This window comes from Clinocottus analis, unplaced genomic scaffold, assembly GCF_023055335.1.
Source record: "Clinocottus analis isolate CAN_PGR_092001 unplaced genomic scaffold, fCliAna1.0.p SCAF_12, whole genome shotgun sequence".
Classification (NCBI taxonomy): domain Eukaryota; kingdom Metazoa; phylum Chordata; class Actinopteri; order Perciformes; family Cottidae; genus Clinocottus; species Clinocottus analis.
Genome location: NW_027175843.1, coordinates 11,552,173 through 11,572,725, shown reverse-complemented (window position 1 = coordinate 11,572,725; position 20,553 = coordinate 11,552,173). Strand labels below are relative to the sequence as shown.

Below are 20,553 nucleotides of genomic sequence, written 5' to 3'. Positions count from 1 at the left end.
AGTCAGAGAGAGTTGACTGTCAAGTGTCACACCGAGGTTCCTGGCAGTTGGGGTCGGGGCCAACACTGCGTTGTTGAAGGTGATCGTGAGGTCTCGGGTGGGGGAGCCTTTTCCTGGAAGGAAAAGCAGTTCGGTCTTGTCAGGGTTGATTTTCAGGTGGTGTGTGGACATCCACTGAGAGATGTCAGTCAGACAGGCAGAGATTCGCTCAGGTATCCCTGTTTCTGATTGGGGAAACGAGAGGATCAGTTGGGTGTCATCAGCGTATCTAACGACACCCAGTAGTGACTGCTCAATAGATTTTGACTTGTTGCAGGTTCATATCAACAAAGAACAATAATAGGAGTATCACAGAGACAAAGGACATGTTTGTGACATGCAAAGCACAGTAGTAAATTCTAGTCAATTTTGAGCTACTGTAATAGAACATGTTTTCGTTCATATGAAATTTGTTTTGAGATAAGAAAATCTACTTCTCTCTGAGAACTATATGTTTTGAACAATGTGTTTTCTATTTATTGGTGTATTGTTTACTGAGTGCTTGATAGTATATACTATTTTGATCACTTTGTTTATGATTTGAGAGCAGTGTTTGATTTTGAGCACAGGTAAATATGTTTTGAGGCGAAAGTTTCATTTTGCAAGAGGATTCAGAGGTTTGGTAAATAGTGCTTGAAGATGAGGTTTTGTGTTTCTAGTTTTGAGAAGATGGGTGACAGTTTCTAGAAATGTATCTAAGAAATTGAGAAAAAACTGTAATACAAAGTGTGTGAATGTCCCGATACAGTACATGGACCAGACTGGAAAAACAACACCCTTATTATACATGAATTGTTGGTTTTGTTCTTTTAATAGGGATTGCTCTGTGACGTTCTACTACACAGACAAGCTTTATCGTTTAGCTTAAACGTTCTCCTTCCGTTTTAGGCTGCGTTATATTACTGCTAAGATGGCAAAGGAAGTATTTTGAAAGAGAGAAAGAGAGAGAGAGAGAGAGAGAGAGAGAGAGAGAGAGAGAGAGAGAGAGAGAGAGAGAGAGAGAGAGAGAGAGAGAGAGAGAGAGAGAGAGAGAATAACTCATATTTTCTCTGTCCTTTCACCCTCACTGCATGACTTAACTCTGCTATGGATCACAGAGGACTGGCTGTAAGCTGAATAAAGCAGGGTCTTCATTAAAAGAACTTGAGACCTTGAAACACTGACACAGATGTTCAGATGTTTTTTTATAACTTAACTTTCATTAAGATTAAAATTATTGAGACTTCCATTACTTCTGGTACAGTAATGTCGTCTACATTTTGAATGACCAGGAGAACAGGTGAACGGGATCGTTTGTATTTCAGTCGAAGGTTTGGTGGGAGTCACAGACTGTCTCTTTAAAACAGGTGGTCGATTGAAATGCAGGTATGAGTTACACATACTGAGGAAGAACAGGGTTGCACAGAAGCCCGCCAGACATGTCTGGTCTCCAAGCACTGACACGACCAGAGTCAGGCTGGCGCCACCGTCTCCAACTGGGCTAAACAAGATGAGCTGGCTAGCTCTTCCACACTCAGAGGTGTCTTTTGCCGTATTTACGACCCCCTTAACCCAACTCTCCTCAACAAATAGCATTACATCACTGACCCCATTTCAGTAAAGCACAGTGCACATTTCACCACCATTTACTGTCACTTGAATTTGCACCTGCCCGACATCTACTTCATACAGTTCAGGGATTAGCGGAAGATTAGCAGTGAAAGTAAAGATTGTCATAGTATGTACTATGGATTTGTTTGAGCATAATTTGGCATATAATGACACGCGGTAACAGCTGCTGGAGTATGTGATGCACTCTGATGATGAAACCGGGGTGACCTGATTTATTAGTACACAAGCGCCTGCAGTAGAGTCACAGGAAGTATTTCCATATGGATTTTCTTGGACTTGACATGGACGGTATGGAGGTCGCGCTCTCTAAAAAAAACACACCCCAGGCCCATCTTCTGCAAGTGGGCGGAGGGTCTAAAATAAAACCAGCTGCCACTGTCTGCTAGTTGGACAGAGGTGAACACATAGTACTGGAGCTGGTCTCCGTCACCGACTGGGATTTGCTTTTTGCTTGGAACGACCCTGCAGGTCGGGGTGCAGTGGCTTTCAAGTGGGATTTTCACATGCTGAGCTCATATTTTTTATCTTTTATTCCTCCTTACCTGGTAGGTGATGAGATCTCCGAGAGCTGTGTTTGAATTGAGTGGATTTTTTAACAAAAGTATATGGATAATTTTGGCTTTTTAAATGATGTTTTTATGTTAATCAGTTTCCACGCATAAACAGTAATGTTTAAAACACCTTTTAGTAGATGAAGACAAAACATAAAAGGCTGGCACAGAATTCTGGATTGTACTCATTTAACACTGTCCTCGTGTTGAGTGCACTTCCATTCAAAATACAGAATATGAGGCAAAATATGAATCTTATACCAGGCCTAAAATACTAAATTAACTCTGCAGTCTGAGCTTTAGAAGAGTTTAGTATTTAGTATATAGCATTTAGAAATGTTTACTAACTAATTCCCAAATAGATGGAGCTGTTTGTTCCTAGGCCAGTACCTCTAGTAGCTACGTCGCCGTAGTTCATTGTCAAGACGAATACTGGAAGAGTAATCACCAAAAAGGCACGAATACCAAATGATCAGCAAATCTAAAAGCTTTAAGAAAGAAAAGCTTTAACCTACCATCTTTCCTCTATATTTCACAGAGAAACACGACCCTTCATGGTTAAGTTTAAAATAGGCGTGATTTATTTTTGCAAGTACATGGCGCCTAGATTACTTCACTTTCTTGTTATTTGAGCTCTCAGCCCAACTTAACGTGTCATGAGATAGCCTCAGACTGTTGACAGATTTCTTTTTGCCAACAATTTCATTTCCTACAACAACAATTTACAGTCTTTAAGTCCATATCTTACTTCCCTTGAATATGCTGCAGTGCAGAATTTTCCACTCAGGTTTAACTGCAAGTCAAGATTTGAACTAGAATATGCAACTAGAATTATCTAATTTTAAGAGCTATGTAACAAACATACTTACCATTCTCCAAGGCTAAAATAGACCAAAGCGGACTGGTAGGATACAAATCCAAATATGCCAATGAGAGCAACAACAGTGCAATACACATACTTTTAGAGAGCAGCATTAATGGGGAACAATTGCAGTTTCTTGAGCCCACTATTTAGCTAACTTAATAATGAAATAGCTTATCACCTCCAGCTGTCTGTAACTCAAAGAACTGATTAAAAAATGTATTTGATGTTTTTTGAGTCTGTACTTTATTGAGTTTTCAATACTTGAAAAAAATGTATTTGGTGATTAAATCTGTCCTTTGCTGCCAGAAATGATATTAAAGATGTGAAATATTATTTAATGTCCCCTGGCTGGCAGCTCTGCTGACATTATTCTTGATATTACAGTGAGTTGAATGGCTTCAAGTTCTAATAGACCACAGAGCAGATTATTTTTTTTTATGCCATTAGGCTCCGTCAGAGTAATGGATAGTCTTATTTTGATGCTGCACTTTTTTTTCAAATATCAAAACAGTCTGTATTCACATTTTATCCTCTTATTGTCATCAGCATAATTTAAAAAAACACGTGAATTGAGATGTGATAACCTTGAGATGGCAAAAGAAGACAAACATGTTGTGTAAACAAGGGTCTAACAGTTGGAAGAGCTAACTATCACATTGAGACTTAACTAGCAGATTGCAATACCCTGCAGGTCACCAGTAATGTTCCTCTGGTTCTCAACTGTTGACTGACGCAATTCCAGATATAACTTTTAAATATGCCTAAAAGGAAAAGGAAAAATTGTAATGACTGTTAATATCACTTGGCGGATGATTTGACAAAATATAAGTGATAACGGACTTAATGTAAGTCGTCTTTAGTGACCATCTCAAGGAAACATCAAAGCCCTGGAGTACAACATTAGTAAATAAGAATTTTGGATAATCATTTGTCTCTAAATGCTTTTACATTAAGTAGGCATAGACCAAACTCACTTCACATCATGATAAAATAACTACAGATACATAAATATAATGATACATACTTTACATCCTGTTAGTAGCTGAATGTCAGGAGGCAGGTGTTATTGTTAGTTAACTTTGTAAATTATTTTAAATGACTCAAAAGGCGTCACTAACAAGATCACCACCAACACCATGGTACCACCTTCAAAGCTTACTGTAGCTTGACTTTGGAAATCTTAGTCAATATTTTTTACCTGATCAAACATTACAAAATGTACTCAGAGATCTAAATGTTTTGAATGTTTTTGTGTTTATTGTAATCCATTTAGAATATTCACCATATGGGTTATGTATTGTGCAGTATACTGGAACATACTATTGTAAAAGTTGTTGCAAGAAAAATTCTGTACTTGCACCTAATCTGGCATTTAAAAAGAAAACAACATAACAACAAGATAAACGCTGTCTGACCCATTTAGCAGTGCAGTTTAGTTGCATTGATATACACCAGTAAGTATGGTATGCTACCTCTTTATAACTGGATGATACTTAAAGGAACAGTGTGTAACATTTAGGGGGATGCATTGGTAGAATACAGTTACATGGCATATAATATTCATAACTATGTTTTAATCAGTGTATAAACACACAAAACTAAGAATCATTATGTTTTCCTTATCTTAGAAAGAGCCATGTACCTGGAAATCAGGTTCTCTTCCAGGTAGTCGGCCATCTTGTATGTTACTACAGAAGCCTACGAAGGAACCTGTGTTACTTATTCCTGTTATCTGAAAGTAGGGATGCGTTCCGAAATGCTGTATTAATTGGCCCCAATGCTAAATTATTAAAGATCGTAGTGTTGATAAGCCTCAATGTTACTTGTGTTTTTTATTCATAGTTCTTAATGTTCTGATGTCATTTATTATTACACCGCAAGCTTTTTTTTGTAATTTTTGAAGTCTTTAATATTTTATATCTGTTTTTAAAACCAACTATTTCCTCATACATAAGAACAGAGTATTGATAAGAGTAGCTCCTAGTTTTACTAAAATCCCCAAAATACCTATCCATACCTCAAGGCCACTGTAGTTCTCCAACATGCTTGGGAAGGAAGGGATGCGCTGAACAGTATTTAGTACCACAAACCACTAGATGCCACTAAAACTTACAAACTGTTTCTTTAAAAACACATTAAAGCATTTTGTTGAAATGTGTAATGTTATTTGTGACATAGCTGCAGGCAGCGCAGGTTGAACCAGGGCAGGACTTCCTGAAAGAGATATAAACCAGAGGAACCGGATTCTCTCTGTGGGCTCAGAGGTCATCCCACTGACCAACTGTGAGGCCGCGTACCAGCCAGCTGTCTCCAAGCAAGCAGACACCACCCCAGTGCTGCAGGGTATACTTTGGATTGTGCATGGACATGTTTCTACTACAGAATACAGAGGAAGGCTGCAGAAAACATGGAATATTGTTGGCTGTATTTTGAGAGAGCATATTATGCGAGTTTGTGTATGTGAGGGAGTGATCCACACAAAGCATTAGCTGCATCACATTTGAGGGCAGCCTGCACTAAAGTATAGCCTTATCAAGCACCAGTTTGATTCCTGGGCATGTAGAAATGGAGGCAGCTAATGATATTTCCTGCTTCATTAGGTCATGGAGGAGTCGGAGATTTGTTCCCTGCCCGGGGGACTTGCCAGTGTGAGGAAACAATTTGAGACCCAGGAAACTGCAACATCACACAATGTAACCCAGTTCCATTTTCATCACAGAACTGTGCAGGTACAGAAGCAGAACACACTATATCCATTTGTGAGTCTGAGAGCATGAAAGAAGTTGAATGATGGGAATATTTCTTCTGACCTGAGTTTGTTTCCATCATTTAGCTTTAAATTCAAAATTGTGTGACTGCATGGAGACCTTTGCTAGTAAAATACAAATTGTAGGCTGAATATCAACTTATTAAATATTGCACCAATGCAGAAGTTTGTAGCAAAGTGTGTGGGTTTAAGTCATAGACATTACTTGACATTTGAAAACCTTCAGGGTGCTTTTATAACACTTATACCGCAGCTCCATTCAGAGAGAAACTTCCCAAAGAAGTGGAACACAATGCAATTGTATATTTTACTATGTGGTCTGAGTGAACAGCTTGGCACATTCGTTGTAATCCTGCCTCCATCTGTAATTAGTCCTTTCAAACTGCCCTGAGCAATCTAGTCCAGCATTTTCTCTCCATGGTATTCAGTTGTGTAATTTCAAGCTTTGGCTATAAGTGAAGTACAGTTGGGTGGAGTAAACTTACATCTGTGGTGCAGCACGGGCAACGTGGTAAAGTGAGACTGAGAGATGTTTCTCTGTGTTTGTGTAGCATGCACACATTGTTCAATATGTTTGATAATCACTGTCTTTATCTTCACAGGAAATGTCCAATTCTGAGGTGACGATGTCAAGCAGCAGCAGGCAGGTCGTCGCAGGCAGCCAGCAGCAAAATTACAACCAAGAAGCGATGGTACTTCCATTTTTCTATCACTATTCCTGCAGGAAGAAGGATAACGTTTATCTAATGAGCTAAACATGTTGAATGTCTTGTTAGGTAAAACTGGGAGTAATTGTAATCAATAAATCATATTTGTGGCATAATTGTTTTGTGAGAAGTCTCTGATAGCGTGAAAAAAAATATCACATATACTAATGTAATAGGAAATGTGTAATATTCGTAAGTGAGGAATTTTAATTTTTTTTATCATCAATGTCTTTTTTACATTCCTTATGTTTTATTATTTAGGTGTCTTACAGTGGCAATGACTTTGCATCCAGTTTTGAAAACCATCAAAGCGAAACAGGTAGGATGTTGTTTGGCTCTTTGTCTTCTCTGTCACATACAGACTGATACGCTGTCACTGCCTGACTAATTTAAAGACTGCCTTATACTTATTTTTGTGCTGATCTTTAGAAGAGGAGTTCCCCAGGTACACTACAAAGGAACTAAGGGAACACTTTGAGAAAACAATAGAAGAGGCTGCTCCACACAAACCAATCAAAGTAAGTATTTACATTTCACTTGAGTTAAGCAGTAAGTACTAAAATAGGAAAAGACAAAATATTTAATTTAGGGTAATATTTTGAGGTCGTAAATATAGTATATTAATTAAAGTTGCAATCCTTAAGATTAAGTCTGGTTAATTTGGCGACACTTGTGGTTACTTGTGTTAACAGCAAGTATGGTTGAATACTACAGCAAACACTTATTGAACAACTCACATATCTGGTTGCATTGAAGTGACACACATTGTTTTATTAAGGAAATCAGTCAAACATTGTTGGAATCACAAGCTGATCTACAGTTCTGATGCAGCTTCAGAAGCGTGAACAGGATTGAGCCTGATAAACATTAGATACCATTCAAAACACTAAAGCTAGATAACATACATGCATCATTTCCTGTGAATCCCTCCTGTGTGAGGGCAATTTTAATCTAGCGCAGAATGACAGACTCCAACAATGAAATGTTTATATAGAGGGGTAAAAACAGAATGTAAATCTAACAAATTGTTACTGTTCAAAATATGCAATCCATGAATAGTATTCGTGAGATTTGACTTAATAAGAATTGCAATTAGATAACTCGTAGATTTAATAATTTTTGAGTAAAAATAATAAGAAAACCATTATAAGAAAACAATTATTCAATTAAAATTAACCTTGGATTCATGTTATATGAAATTATTTATGTTTCATGATCAAATGTGTACAAGTGTTGTGCATGTAATTGTTATAGGATAATACAATGGATTTATATTATTATTTTTACACTATATTATTTTTGTTCCTTAAAAAGATTGCACGCGATATCAATCGAGCTAAGTGGTCCTCAAATCTGACACAAAACAACACCGTGACTAGCAAGGGGTATGAAGCATCCGCTAATGAGGCAGCAGAAGACACATTGGTTGAAGTAATGGATTCTGAGGACTTTCCACCCCCACCACCTGAGGATTTGGACTATCTTCCACCTCCGCCTCCAGATTTACTAGAAATGCCACCAGAAGATGAAAATATTCCGGCGTGCCAGTACTCACCTGAGCCTCCAGAACCGGCAAACCCCTCAAAATACCCACTCAACAAAGAAGCTTACACCAAGCAGAGGAGTATGTATGAGTTGAAACGTCTATACAAGCACATTCATCCTGAGGTTCGTAAGAATATAGAAAAGGAATACTACAATGATTACACTGAATCTGAGAACAACCAGTTAGAGAACCAGGATTACATGTATGTGGAGGATGGTGGTAGTCCCGATGATATCAACGATGAAGAATACATAGAATGGGAGGAGATTCTCCCTGGGGAGGTCCAGGCAATGCGATGGATGTTTGAAAATAAGCCACTGGACTCCATTAAGGATGTAACTCATGACCAGGATGATGACAACAACCAAATAACTGACCAAGAAATGATTCTTGGAAAAGATGTGAGACATACAGCTTGGATGTTTGAGACCAAGCCAATGGATGAGCTGAGTTCAGACAATATCAACTCAACAGAATATAAAAACAAATTCAACAAATTTGATAAAGGAGATGTCCGTGCTGCTGCTTGGTTGTTTGAAACCCAGACAATGGACACTTTAAATAAAATGCATAAGGAGGAGGATTTAACAAAAGAGATTGTGTTCACAGAGGAGGATGGCAATGCTACTATTTATATGATTGACAACAAGTACATGGAAAGCCTTGGTCATACTGAGACCATTGACGAGAGCCACCTGTTGAGCCTGAGGTCAGTGTTAGAGGAAATCCATGGAGAAGTAAAAACTGTTACGAGTACGTTTGACACTCAGTTTAAATGCATAATCATGGGACAGTCAAGCCAAATGCTTGAGATTAAGTCTGTGCGTAAAATTGAAAGTGAATTGGAGAACTCCATTGCATCACGTTGGCTTTTTGACACCCAACCACTGGACATGACAAACACAGAATCAACATCTTTGAAACTCCTTTGTAGTCTTTCCATGGAGGACAGCAATAAAGGAGACTGGGCTAGGTGGTTGTTTGAGATAAAGACATTAAATTCTCTCAATGAGTGGGAAAGCTCAAAAAATGAGAAGAAAGAGGTTACTGGAGCTGAAGTGCGTAAGCACTGTTTAGTGTTTGAAACCCAACCAATGGATTCTCTGAAGGATGACTCCAATGCAAGACCCCAGTCTATTGAAGAAATTATCGGGGGCAATGTTAGATCTGCAAGGCATTTTTTTGAAAGCAGCCCTCGAGCAGAGAGGAAAACTGACCCGGAGGTTGGAAAACTTCAAAAGGCAACAATAAATGAAGAAATGAAAGGAGATGTGAGACACCAAAAATGGCGCTTTGAGAGTCAATCACTAGAGCACATAAGGGAGGATAAGAAAGAGGTTACTCGCACTGTAAATGTTGAGGGTGACCTAACACAGGAGGATGGCACAAGCTGCAGGGCAGATGTTCGCAAGAACTGCTTGGCGTTTGAGACCAAGCCAATGGATACTTTAAAAGATGATTCAAATACTCAACTACCAACAAAAGAGGACATTATTGCAGGTAACGTGAGATCAGCCAGACAATATTTTGAAACCGTTCCAGCTGAGGAGTTGAAGGAGCTTGCGGAGGTTGGCAAATTGAAAAAAACAGTCACACTTAATGAGGAGAAGGGTGATGTCCGACATCAGAAGTGGCGATTTGAAAGCCAACCCCTGGAGCAGATCAGACAGGAAAAGAAAGAAGTCATCCGAACGATTGACCTGGAAGAAATTGATAGAGTTGACGTCTTAAACTACAAGCAAAGGTTTGAGAGCACAGATTTAAACTGGAGAGATGAATCTCAAAAGATTCTCATAGAGGGTGTAACATCTGGATCTGTGAAAGCAAATAAAAACCTATTTGAGTCTACTTCACTGTATGCCATGCAGGACAGCTCAGGGCACTTCCATGAGGTAAAAACAGTGCGGCGGGAAGAGGTCGTGAAAGGAGACGTAACAACATGCAAGTGGATGTTTGAAACGCGACCAATCGACCAGTTTGATGAAAGCATTGATAAATACCAAATTATTAAGGGGATATCCAAACAAGAAATAGAGTCTGGTGATGTTAAAACTGCAAAGTGGTTGTTTGAAACACAGCCTCTTGATGGTATTAAGTACTTCAGTAATATTGAAGATGAAGAGGTTATGGGGACAAAAACAAATCTTGACCAAATGAAGGGTGATGTGAAAACCTGCAAGTGGCTATTTGAGACGAAACCAATGGACGCCCTTTATGAAAGAGCAGAGTTAAAGGGTGAAAATGAATCTGAAGAAATGCAAAAAGGAGATGTCAAAACCTGCACATGGCTTTTTGAGTCACAAGCACTCGATACTATCCACGACGAGACACAAACTATTCTGAAAACATGCACTGTCAATCAAGAGGACATTAGAGGAAAGGATGTGAGGACAGCTTGTTTTCTGTTTGAGACAGAGAAACTGGAGAACCTTTCTGGGGAGGAGACGGGCTCTTTCAAGCGTGTCACTGAGATAGATATTTCGTCTGGAGATGTGTCTGGGATGAAGTATATTTTTGAAAACCAAACATCTGATATTATGACTTCTACATCTGAGGAAGAAATGCAAAAGCTCAGGACAGTTCAGACGGAGAACATCCAAAGAGGAAATGTAGTGAACTGCAAATGGCTCTTTGAAAACCAATCAATAGATACAATACACGATAGCCAAGAGGAATTCATAAGCAGCCGCACAGTGAATGATGTACAAGGAGGAGATGTAGATAAGGGGCGTTTTATTTTTGAGACCTACTCTTTAGATGAAATTCAGGAGACGGACAAAGAACTGATGAAAATGCGAAAAATTGTCCGTGATGAAGACGAAAAGGGCAATGTGAGAAATTACACCATGATGTTTGAAAATCAGCCCCTTTACGCCATTCAGGACAAAGAGGGACTTTACCACGAGGTTACCACTGTTACAAGCGAAGAAGTAACTCGAGGAGATGTTGTCGGAACCCGTTGGAAGTTTGAAACCAAGCCCCTTGACGCTATCAAGGACACTGATGAGATTTATATCATTAAATCTGTCACACAACAGGATGTGCAGAAAGGAGATGTCACCTCTGCCAAGTGGAAATTTGAGACACAACCACTCGACAGGATTTCTGAAGAAGATAAGACTCTCATAAAAACAGTGAATGATATTCAGGGAGGCAATGTTAGAATAAACAAAGATCGTTTTGAGTCTGACGCACTATCGCAGGAATCTGTTAGAACGGTTAATGTGAGTGAAATACAAAAAGGTGATGTCAGGTCTGCAAAATGGAGATTTGAAACCCAATCCATTGACAAAATAAGAAGTATGAGCTCTGAAAATCTGATTGAAACGGTTAAAAAAGAAGAGGTTGAAAAAGGAGACGTTAAACAGTCAGTCTGGCTCTTTGAGCAAAACCCCCTTGATCACATTAAAGAGGTAGATGAGAACGAAGGTTCAACCATCACATCACCAGAGGCGATTTCAAAAGCGGATGTAAAGACAACGAGGTGGTTATTTGAAACAACCCCATTCGATGACTTTAATGAGACGAAAATGGAGAAGACTGAAATCCTGGGCAAGAGTGTCAAAGGAACTCTCGAGGAACTTTATAGTCAGAAAATGGTGAAGTCGAAGGGAATACTCATTGAAGCTGATGAAATAGGCGACGTTAGGATGGCAAAATACCAGCTAATGAACAAGCAAGCTCCGGAAATTCAACGGGAGGATATCATTAGGGGAGATCTGCAGACTATTATGATGAACCTGCTGAACAGACAGGCAAGACAGGAGCAGCAGATAGTCATAGATTCAGAAGAAAAGGGTAATATCAGTTCTACGGTGCACCAACTATTCAACCAAGAGAGTGACAGCAGTATTGAAAGAGAGGAAATATTACGAGGTGACATTCGAGAAGCTATAAACAACCTTTTTGTTGAGAGCAGTTCAGCAAAACATGGAATACTCATCCAGGAGGACGAAAAAGGAGATGTGCAGATGACATTATATTCTCTTCTCAATAAACAAGAGAATGTTGATGTTGAAAAAGTGGACATTGTACGAGGGGATATTAAGAGTGCTTTGCAAAGACTGTCCATCTCAGACAAGAAAGATCAGGCATTGAAGATAAGGATAGACGAGACTGAAAAAGGAAACGTTAACTTTTACTCCACATGCATCGAATCTGGGGCTCTTGACTATCTTAAACAGCTTCACGTAGAACCTGATGAGAATGAGCCTGACAGAGCAGAAAAAGAGAAGATCCTTGGAGGAGACATCAAAGGCACTAAACTCATCCTCGGCCGTAATCAAACGCAAATTGATCGTACAGTGGAGGATGTTATACCTGGTGATGTTCAAAACACGGTAAAGGTTTTCATGTCAGAGCCAACCCTCTCATTGGAAAGACTCCAAACGGAGGAGATAGTCAAAGGCAATTTGAAAGTTGCTTTAAATTTACTGTCTGAATCAGCAAATCAAACGGTTATTGTAGAGAAAGAGGAGGTGGTGAAAGGTAACATACCAAGAGCCCTGCGGTGCCTGGAGAAGGCTCAAAAGCGATACAAAGAGGTGGAGAAGCCAGATATCATACGGGGAAATATCAAAGGGGCTCTAAAATCTCTTGAAAAGTCCTCGACATCTCGAGTTGAAGCTGTTGTTGAGGATTTAGTTTCTGGAGATTTGAGGGCCACTCTAAAATCTCTGGAGCTGGCAAAGCAAGCTGTGAAGGAAGTTGAAAAGGAGGAAATTGTGAGGGGCGATATTCGCACAGCAATGCAAAGTCTGCACGATGCCTCCAGTGAGAGGAAGACGTGTCAACAGGAAATAGATGTTCAGGGGAACGTCAGAGAAACAATTCAGCTCTTAATGGAGTCTCCGCCTTCACCGAGAATGGAAAGAAGCCCAAGCCTAGAGCGTGACGTAAAGGGTGATGTGAAGATGTCAATTAAGTCATTGTATCAGACACAGGAACAATCTCAGCTGGAGAAAGAAGAAGTGATAAAGGGTAATGTTAAAGGCACTATAAAATCGCTGTTGGAAACAGCACAGCGCGAAGCTCCCAAAGTCAGACTTGGATCGTACAGAAGAGTTCGAGTCAAGCACAGCCCTCCGGTTAAAAACATAACTGGTGATGCAGAGAGGAACATACAAAAGTTAAAAACTGCTAATTCAGTTGAAACATCTAAAGAAACGCACTCCATCTCTAATGATACTGAAATTGTGAGAACAATGACAAGTTCCGTAGAGCAGTCTGCTCAGCAATCTACAACTGTGGTGGAGCATAAAACGATTGTCCAAAATCACGGAATCAAAACATTAAAGACAGAGTTTCGTAATTTAAAGTCAAAGGGAAAGGGAATGAAAAAAGTAGACAAAACCAAAGTAAAAACTAATGATTATATCCTCAAACCACATGAGCCAGAGCCTGAGCTGCCTCTCCCACCTCCACCAGTGACTGACGCTGACCTTCCTCCTCCTCCTCCACCCAGTGTTGATTCTGATATTGAATGCCTTCCTCTTCCACCACCACCACTAACCAGCGAGCAGGACTATCTCCCACCTCCTCCATCTCAACAGGAACTGGAGAGCATGCCAGCACAGGAAATTCATCCCTCACCAGCAAAAGCCAAAAAGATGACGGTCAAAAAAGTGAAAGCTCCGGTTTTACACCCGGTCCCAAAGCTGGTGCCTGAACTGGAATTCAGTAAAACACAGCAAGTTGACCTTACATCTGAAAAAGTGGTAGAAATTAGCCAAAAACAATCAAAAACAATAACGCATACACCAAAAACTGTTTCATGTGAAATCTCTCCAATGCCTGAGTCACCAAAAACATTAAAGAAAGTTTACATCTCACCTGTGAGATTCACTCCTCCACCCTCTCCTCCACCGTCCATGAAAGGGAAAATGACTAAATTCAACACACCATTAATAAAAGCAGAAGGAAAGTACCGGAAGCTGGTCGAGGAAAACACCCCCCCAAGCACTCCAACACCCACTTACATACATGACTCAGGTAACGCTGCTCTTGAAATACTGTCCACCATCAATACAGAGCAGTCAACTAACAATGGATCAGAAATCACACAGGAGAGAGCTGAAATGAAGGCATTGAGTGTTCATTCAGACTCCCTATTATGTGATTTATCCAAGCATGTCGTAGTCTCAAATACCGCCCACAGCAATTTCAGTGCGAGCCATGAGAAAATCTGCACTGATTCAACAGTTATATCTTCTTCTTCTGCCAAACAGCAAATTGTCTCTAATGAGACAAATACGGTTGTCTCGATTCAAAAGACCTCATCGGTATCTGCTGTTAAACAACAGACGCATACAACTACACAAAACACTAGTTCTGTTTCTTCTAGGCAGTCTGCTCTGTCTGTCATGGCTGACAATGTCCAGACCTTAATGACAGATGTCTCAAAAACTGAAAACACGTTGGCTGAAAGAAAGAAGGATTCGAAAAATCACAAAACAAAGAGCTCCAACAAGCCTTGTGATAAAAACCAAGATGAAATGTATCCTGATAAAAGCCATACAGAGAAGAATGAAAGCAAATCACAATCTGAGAAAAAAGACAATGTAAAGGAGTCCAGATCACCACAGCGGGATAACAAGAAAAAAAAAGATCATTCTCCAACCAAGAGCCAAGAGAAAGTTTCAGATCAGCCAATGCAAACAGAAAAGGTATCTGCCAATACAAATGGAAAAGCAGGCAAACCAAATCAAAAGGTGAAAAAGAATCATAAGCAAGAAAAGCAAGTAGAGACGTCCAGTGAGAGCGAGAAACAGAGTGTTTTACAAGATGGCGATGTGAATGTGAAGGAAGCTGCTGAGATGAAAGTGATCAGTGAACCGAAAGAAATAAAGACAGAGTTAATACAGGGGATTAAGAAAGTTACTTGCTCACCTGCTGCTGCCTCCACATCTGCTGTTCCTGACAGCCAACAGGAAACTCCAACTCCCGCAAAAAAGAAAAAGAAGTCAAAAAAGTCTAAAGGGGTTGCACAGCCAAGTCAAGGTAAGGAGATTTCCACAGAATCAAAGACAGACATCAAGGACACCAATACAGCGCCATCGGAAAAATCAAATCAAACTCATGAAACGATTGCACATTCCCAAATGCAAAAAAGTATAAATGAAGAGCAGATTCAAGTCAACAGAGAAGTTATTACCACAGAAAGCAAAGACGATCAGTATTCCCAGCAACAAAAAGTAGTTCAAAAGCAAGTGAAGGGATCTCAAAAAAAGAAAAAAGTGACAGCTATTCAGCAGAGCGAAGGGGATCTACCAGAAGAAAGTCTGGATGTCCCAATTACAGTGACAGGCAAGTCGGAGCAAAATGAATGGGTAAAGCCCACAGTGGGGAAAACAGAAGAATCTCAGCGGCAAGAGGTCCAAATGTTAATCTCCCACATCACCGAGACACAAAGAGTTTCAGAGAAGACTGATTCTAAATCTGCGAAGACTCTACTTAATACAGTTCCAGATTGGCTGATGAGTCCTGAAAGAAAGAGCGAATGGAAGGAATCCGAGGTGGAAAGTGATGCTCAGAAAAGCAAAGATATTATTTCCCATGTGACGGAACCACCAGAGGCTAAATTAATGCATCTAGAAGATAATGAAACAATCGAGAAGCATGAATGTGAGCTTATATCTGAGAAATCTGTTTCTGGTGGGGCAATGCCAAGAATATCCAAGATTAGTATTGGTTCTGCTAAAATTGAGAACCAAACAAAGAAGAAGACCTCCCATGAAAGAAGGAAAGAAGAAGTGAGTCAGTGCAAGTCTGTCGACCTCCGGGCTCCCTCGCCGTTACTGAGGATGCGTTCCCCCTCGCCGACGTTTATCACCATTGAATCGACGCGAAGAACTGACTCACCCCACAGAGTTACACCATCACCTACCCTGCTGCATAGGCCACACACACCACCCACACCCCCGCCTCGCAGGTGTGACACCCCAACATCACGGCTCACTAGAATCACACCTTCTCCGACTTTTGACAGAGCAGAAAATTTGGCTCGACTCAAAGACACAACAGCCAAACTCTTGCGTGGCGTCACTCCTCCACCGCCAGTTCCCCAACAAATTTCAGAGAGGAAATCTGAGATTGTGGAATCACCTGCTTCTTTCCATCGGCAAATCAAAATCGAGTCCCAACTCGTGGAAGCTTCAGAGACTATTGCAACAGAAAAGTCAATAAAGAGTATATCTAGAGACGCTCAGTGGACTGATGTAAATTCTGCACATGTAGAAGAAGATCAAGTTAATATTTCAGACGGTTTGAATGCAAGTGGAATACAAAGTAAGCCCCACATGCCATTTTGTCAAAATGACCCAGATTTTATTGATGCTTCAGATATTCCAGAGCCATCATGTGTATCTGTCAAAGAAAAGAGAGTTTTTTTTGAAGAAGCTCAAAAGGCTGAAATTCATAAGACGTATGTGCGGAAGGAGCCTATCGCTATCCCTGAACGATTGGGCCCAGACATGGAAGACTTAGAGGCAGAAAATAAGAACAAAGAGGATGATGAGCTTCCTAGGGCAGACCTGAATGGTCTTGTGAACAAATTTGAATCACCAGAAGATACATTATTTATTAAAAAAGAGCTTATCCCACTCACAGAGTGGTTTAACACCGAAAGCATAGATTTTGACAAAGAGAAAACAAACATCCTGGAACATGAAATGCCAGCTTTTGACATTCAGGCTATTAAAAATGTTTTTGAACTGGGTGAGCAAAGTTTTTCATTCAGTGAAGAGAAAACGGATCAGGAGGAGACTGTGTCAAGCCTGAGTGAAACAACAGCAGACACTTCAAAGCGGGAAAGTCCTCAAGAGACAACAAAAGGCTCACGGCAGAGCACCCCGCTCCCTCCTCAGAAAACTGAGGCAGAAATTGTGCCAGCAGAACCATCAGCCTTTTGTGAAACCAAATCAATCACAGAACATTTCTCAGATGTTGATGAGCTTGGTCACAAGGTCACCGGAAAAACGACAGCTGTCTCTGAGCACTCCGAGAGTGTGTCAACCCAACGCGTTCCTTTTTCCTACGCTGATGCAGTAAAAAAAAAAGCTGCATCAGCAAAGCAAACGGAAACCTATGATGACGACGCAACTGATAAGTTGATGAGTAATTTCCAGAAAACATGGACAGAGAGTGAATCCGTTTTTAAAAGTCTTGGCTACACTATTTCTGAGGAGACATCATCCCAAGTTATGTCACATCAGACAAAGATTGTCTCATCTGGTAAATACCTTTACAGCATGAAGCAACATAAACTAATGGCATGGACTATTGGATGAATATGATTTATTTTAATTAATTCAGTTTGCAGTGTGTTGCAAAAGCAGTATTTCTAATCACAGCATTGTATAAATTGTGAAGATGTTGTACAGAAAGAAGTCTAAGACGCTTTAGCCATGCTAGCTGCTCTGTGAGGCTTAATTTAGGCACAGCAGTGCTAACATGCTCACCATGGCAATAATTACCTGCTAATGTTGAGCAGGTAATTATTCTTTGAGTAGGCTGCAGGGTATTTGCATGCTTATACTAATTGGGAGTAACCACAATGCACAGCTGAGGCTCATGAGGAGGTTATGACAAATGTGCTAAAGGAAAAGTGACTGGTTCAGTGAAGAGATTATATGTCATCCTCTGAATGTTTGTCCCAAATGTCAGAGTAGTCCTACCAATAGCAGTCCTCTGGACACAGTTTCATAACATTTGCTTGAAAATGCATCCTTAACCGAAGGTACACACATTTTCTGAAGCTTTTAATAAATCTAATGGTCCTCATTAGTGTAAAAAGTTGTTTAAAGATGCTCACTGCCTCCGATATCCGACAGCAAATTTTGTGCAGGGATGAACTTCCTCCCTTTTTGACCACCTACGTCCACTTCATTCCCTGAGAGACCGTAACATTCAACTGAAAGCTCTGGAAAAAATACAAGCACACCTTTAATCTAATTAATGTGTTGAATGTTTTGTGCAGTGCATATAATAAGGATGATGTCAATTTAAAAATAATGGGTCGCAATAAGCACTGCAGCATTTTCAGGAGGCTGCCCATTAGCTGACCAGAGTAAAGCTTCTGTGGTGTAATGTTACAGTATACGCTAGCTGAGGGCTTGCACTAAACCTGATGCCAGCTTCTATGTTGTGCTCACACACAATGCCAAACTGCAGTTGAGAGATGCATGGAAATCTCTACAAGTGACGACAATAAAATCCTGAATGATACACTGAACTATTTACTCTCATGACCATTATGAATGTTTTATTTAAACAATGAATGCACCGTGTGAGCTACGTTTGAATACATGCTGTATATTATAGTGCTTTGTACTTACAAGCTTAACCACAATAGAAAAATTAAAGAAAAGCCACAGTTATTTCATTGTGAGCTAAATATAAAATGTTCTTGTACGTGGGGGGAGAGAAAAATCAAATAATTTTAATTTTATCTCTTTTAAACAGGTTCGAGTTCCAAAGTCGGAGCTCTGCACAGTATGTCGGAGGAGAGCTTATCCGATGGATGCTCTGATAGTGGACAAAAAAAAGTACCATAAATCCTGTTTCTGCTGTGAGCACTGTGGAAATAAATTAAGGTAAATATTGCATTATTTTAACCAATCAAACATTGCACTATTAATTATAAAACACCTTCGTATTGAAATGGCACTATAATGTATTATTATTATTATGCATTATTTATTGTAAAAGACAAAACAAATCTTTTCTCTTACAGTTTAGGAAATTACGTCTCTCTCCTTGGACATTTCTGCTGTCGCCATCATTACAAACAACTCCTCAAATCCAAAGGGAACTATGATAATGGACTTGGGAAGAATCCTCCTGCAGGAAGTGGTGGACCTATCCCCGAGGAGAAACTTGATTGGAGATATTCTATGAGCAGCCTAAATTCAGTAGAAAAAACACACAGCGGTGAAAACAATTTGACAACAATTTACAATGACAGCAAACCACACAGCAACAAAATATCTGTAGTTTGGCCACCTCAGGCCGATACCCTGAGGAAAGCCTTTAAAATAGAAGATGACATTCAGCTAACTAAACCACAGTGGCCCCCTTCTGACAACACTCTCAAGTCACCCGAACAACAACACAGAAAGGCTGTTCCTAAAAGTGTCCTCTGAAATCAAATCACCAGCCATCAACTCAACAGTGTAGTCAAATAAACCCAAAGAAGAAGCATGAAGGAATGAACGGTTGAATAAGATGCTACGAAAGAACTGTCCTGTTGGTTTAATCATGGATGTGTTTAGTTGAAGGTAATGCAGTCAAGGGATTTCAAAAGAAACATGGAAAGTGAAGGTATGAAAGGAAAGCGTATGTACTTGTAAATCGAGCGTGAACAGAAACAAATGATTGTAACTGGAATAGTACGATAGACATGAAGGAAGTGTGGAAGGTGGATGTAGACTTGGAGCAGTGTGATGACAGGCCTATCTAGCATGTAATTTTTCATTCATTGTTTGTATTCTTTAGTCTACATTTCTGGGGAAATTAAGTCAGAGTTGAGTCTCTTTTAAATCAGCCGAATGTCTAAACTCTATTCCCGCTGCTCTTAAAAGGAGAACGGTAAAAAAAAAATCCATGAGTGACATTTTCCAATATATTTTGGCCCTGTTTCTTTTTCAACCTCTTTGTTTTATTCTAAAATTAATTATTGTAAAAATTCACTCCATTCTTTTGGTACGGTTAATGGAAACAGTTTCAGTGGGTGGACTCTGTTATATTATTCCGTCAGGTCTTTTATCTTTCAACATGTCAACATTTTTGCAGGTGTCTCTTTTTCAGCACCTGGTGTGCAGACTAAAATAATTATTTAATTTGTAATATTGAAAGTATATAATGTAACCAAGTGATTTGGTGATAATCATGTTTGTTTTGGATATTTGTATCCTATTTTGAACATCAAATATTTTGCAATGAAGAATTTTATTTTTTAGATTAGTTAAACCTTGCTTTGTACAAGAAAATTCCTGATCTGTTGTGCTGTCAGGCTGGTTCACTTACTTAATTGCTAATCTAAGCACAATAAAACATTGAATTACATTGTTTTATTTGTCTCTTTGAAAGTCTGTTACTCTTCCATCAAAGAAGAAGTAGTCACAGAGCTTGTCAGGTGTGTCTGGGTCAAGCTAGAAGACAGGAGCAGGTCAGCTGATCTATAATCTTCTTGAGGAGCTGTCCCCACCCTGGAGGAGATTTTTGAGCTTGAACAACAGGTGTGCCTACATATACGGCAGACTGGCGAACCATTTCCAAGTGAGGAAAGCTTTGGAATTGAGCATCAAAAAAGGCAGCTGAGGAACAGCTCGAACATGTGTGATACAGCGACAAAGGATACAGTTTATATGCCTATTTAATTTTACAGCTAGTTCTAAAATAAGCTTATGGACTAAATGTGGTTACTCATCCTCTTACGCAGGGTGGACAAGCTTAGCTTACAGTTTGCT

At 39.7% G+C, this 20,553-nt stretch overlaps 1 protein-coding gene across 1 annotated transcript; it reads left to right on the top strand.

Moving 5' to 3' along the window:
* Positions 1-2,097: 2,097 nt before the first annotated feature.
* xirp2b (xin actin binding repeat containing 2b) lies at positions 2,098-20,152 on the top strand. The gene is made up of 9 exons (XM_068571957.1): positions 2,098-2,195; positions 5,245-5,409; positions 5,667-5,795; positions 6,436-6,525; positions 6,802-6,859; positions 6,970-7,058; positions 7,855-17,317; positions 18,548-18,678; positions 18,819-20,152. Exons 3-8 carry the CDS (start codon positions 5,670-5,672, stop codon positions 18,637-18,639), a joined length of 9,918 nt encoding a protein of 3,305 aa, XP_068428058.1. The 5' UTR covers positions 2,098-2,195; positions 5,245-5,409; positions 5,667-5,669; the 3' UTR covers positions 18,640-18,678; positions 18,819-20,152.
* The last annotated feature ends 401 nt before the right edge of the window (positions 20,153-20,553 follow it).